The sequence below is a fragment of the Micropterus dolomieu genome, linkage group LG01, assembly GCF_021292245.1.
Source record: "Micropterus dolomieu isolate WLL.071019.BEF.003 ecotype Adirondacks linkage group LG01, ASM2129224v1, whole genome shotgun sequence".
NCBI classification, from domain to species: Eukaryota; Metazoa; Chordata; class Actinopteri; order Centrarchiformes; family Centrarchidae; genus Micropterus; species Micropterus dolomieu.
This window is the reverse complement of record NC_060150.1, coordinates 48775576-48776749: the sequence shown is the minus strand read 5'-3', so window position 1 is coordinate 48776749 and position 1174 is coordinate 48775576. Positions and strand designations below refer to the sequence as shown.

The window sequence follows — 1174 nt, the reverse complement described above, 5'->3', positions numbered from 1 at the left end:
AACACAGATCAATAACATGCTGCTGATCTCAGGCCAGTCTGTGTGTGTGTGTGTGTGTGTGTGTGTGTGTGTGTGTGTGTGTGTGTGTGTGTGTGTGTTCTGAAGGATCAATATCAGTGATCAGACATTATTTGTGAAAACACATTGAAACCAACAGAAACAAAGAAATATTTCTACTTCAACAAGTAAACTTGATCAGTTTAAAACAAATACTAGTTCAGAGGATCTTCTGTATACAGATGTGACCATTTACCAAAAATTAGAAAGCTTCATTTACTTTAACGTCTAACAGCGGACATTTTCTACAGTTTCTTTAAGAAACACAAGTCTTTGTGACTGCAGACTAAATTTAGTACAAGAAACATGAAAATATGAACAAAAGGACATTTACAAGTTTAGGGATGGAAGTTATGAAATGAAATTAGCTTCAAATCGTTAATTAAACAATTCAGATCTACAATAGTTACAGAGAGTCAGTGAACTGACCTCAGAGTCTCCAGTCTGCAGTGTGGATCCTCCAGAAAACCACACAGCATCTTCACTCCTGAATCCTGCAGGTTGTTGTCACTCAGGTACAGCTCTCTCAGATGGGAGGGGTTGGACTTCAGAGCTGAGGCCACAGAAGCACAGCTGATCTCTGACAAACTGCAGTCCTCCAATCTGAATAAAGAATAAATGATATAAGGTTAGAAGACAATGTTCCTGCTTGAAATCATTCAGTGTTTAATCATCAGAGCTGAAGAAGGTTTAGAATGTACAAGTTTAGAAAATGGAAATATTTGTTATTGTATGATAGTTGAAATAGAGATTATTTATTTATTCATTGTATTTATCTATTTTATTATCATTTCTTTAAAAACATGATGTGGAATATAAGCTGATAATCAGGAAGAGCGTTACGTCTGTTTGTTTTATTATTTCTAAGTCTGTGGATGAAACGTTAAGTCAGCTGTCAGATTGCCGGCTGATGATTGGTTCTGACGGATCCTTCTACTTGCAGACTGCATCAACACGGACTGTTCTTAAATAGCGTGTTAGCTTGCTGACACTGTTTGGAGTAAAGCAGCCGTCCTCCTGATCAGTCCTGAGCTCCATCAGAGAGTCCAAACATTTCAGACACTAAAAGTTGAAAGTTTCCTCTGCAGAGTTTCCTCTGTCTGACCTGTCAAGTTTT

The 1174-nt window shown here is 37.6% G+C and overlaps 1 protein-coding gene across 1 annotated transcript in view; it reads right to left on the bottom strand.

Moving 5' to 3' along the window:
• Positions 1-491: 491 nt before the first annotated feature.
• Positions 492-1174, bottom strand: part of LOC123968058 (NACHT, LRR and PYD domains-containing protein 12-like) — a gene marked incomplete at its 3' end in the record, with an annotated part of 261415 nt that continues 260732 nt past the window's right edge. Inside the window, exon 14 of the mRNA XM_046044537.1 lies at positions 492-660. Coding sequence (XP_045900493.1) covers positions 492-660 — 169 coding nt within the window. The remainder of the gene's footprint in view (positions 661-1174) is intronic.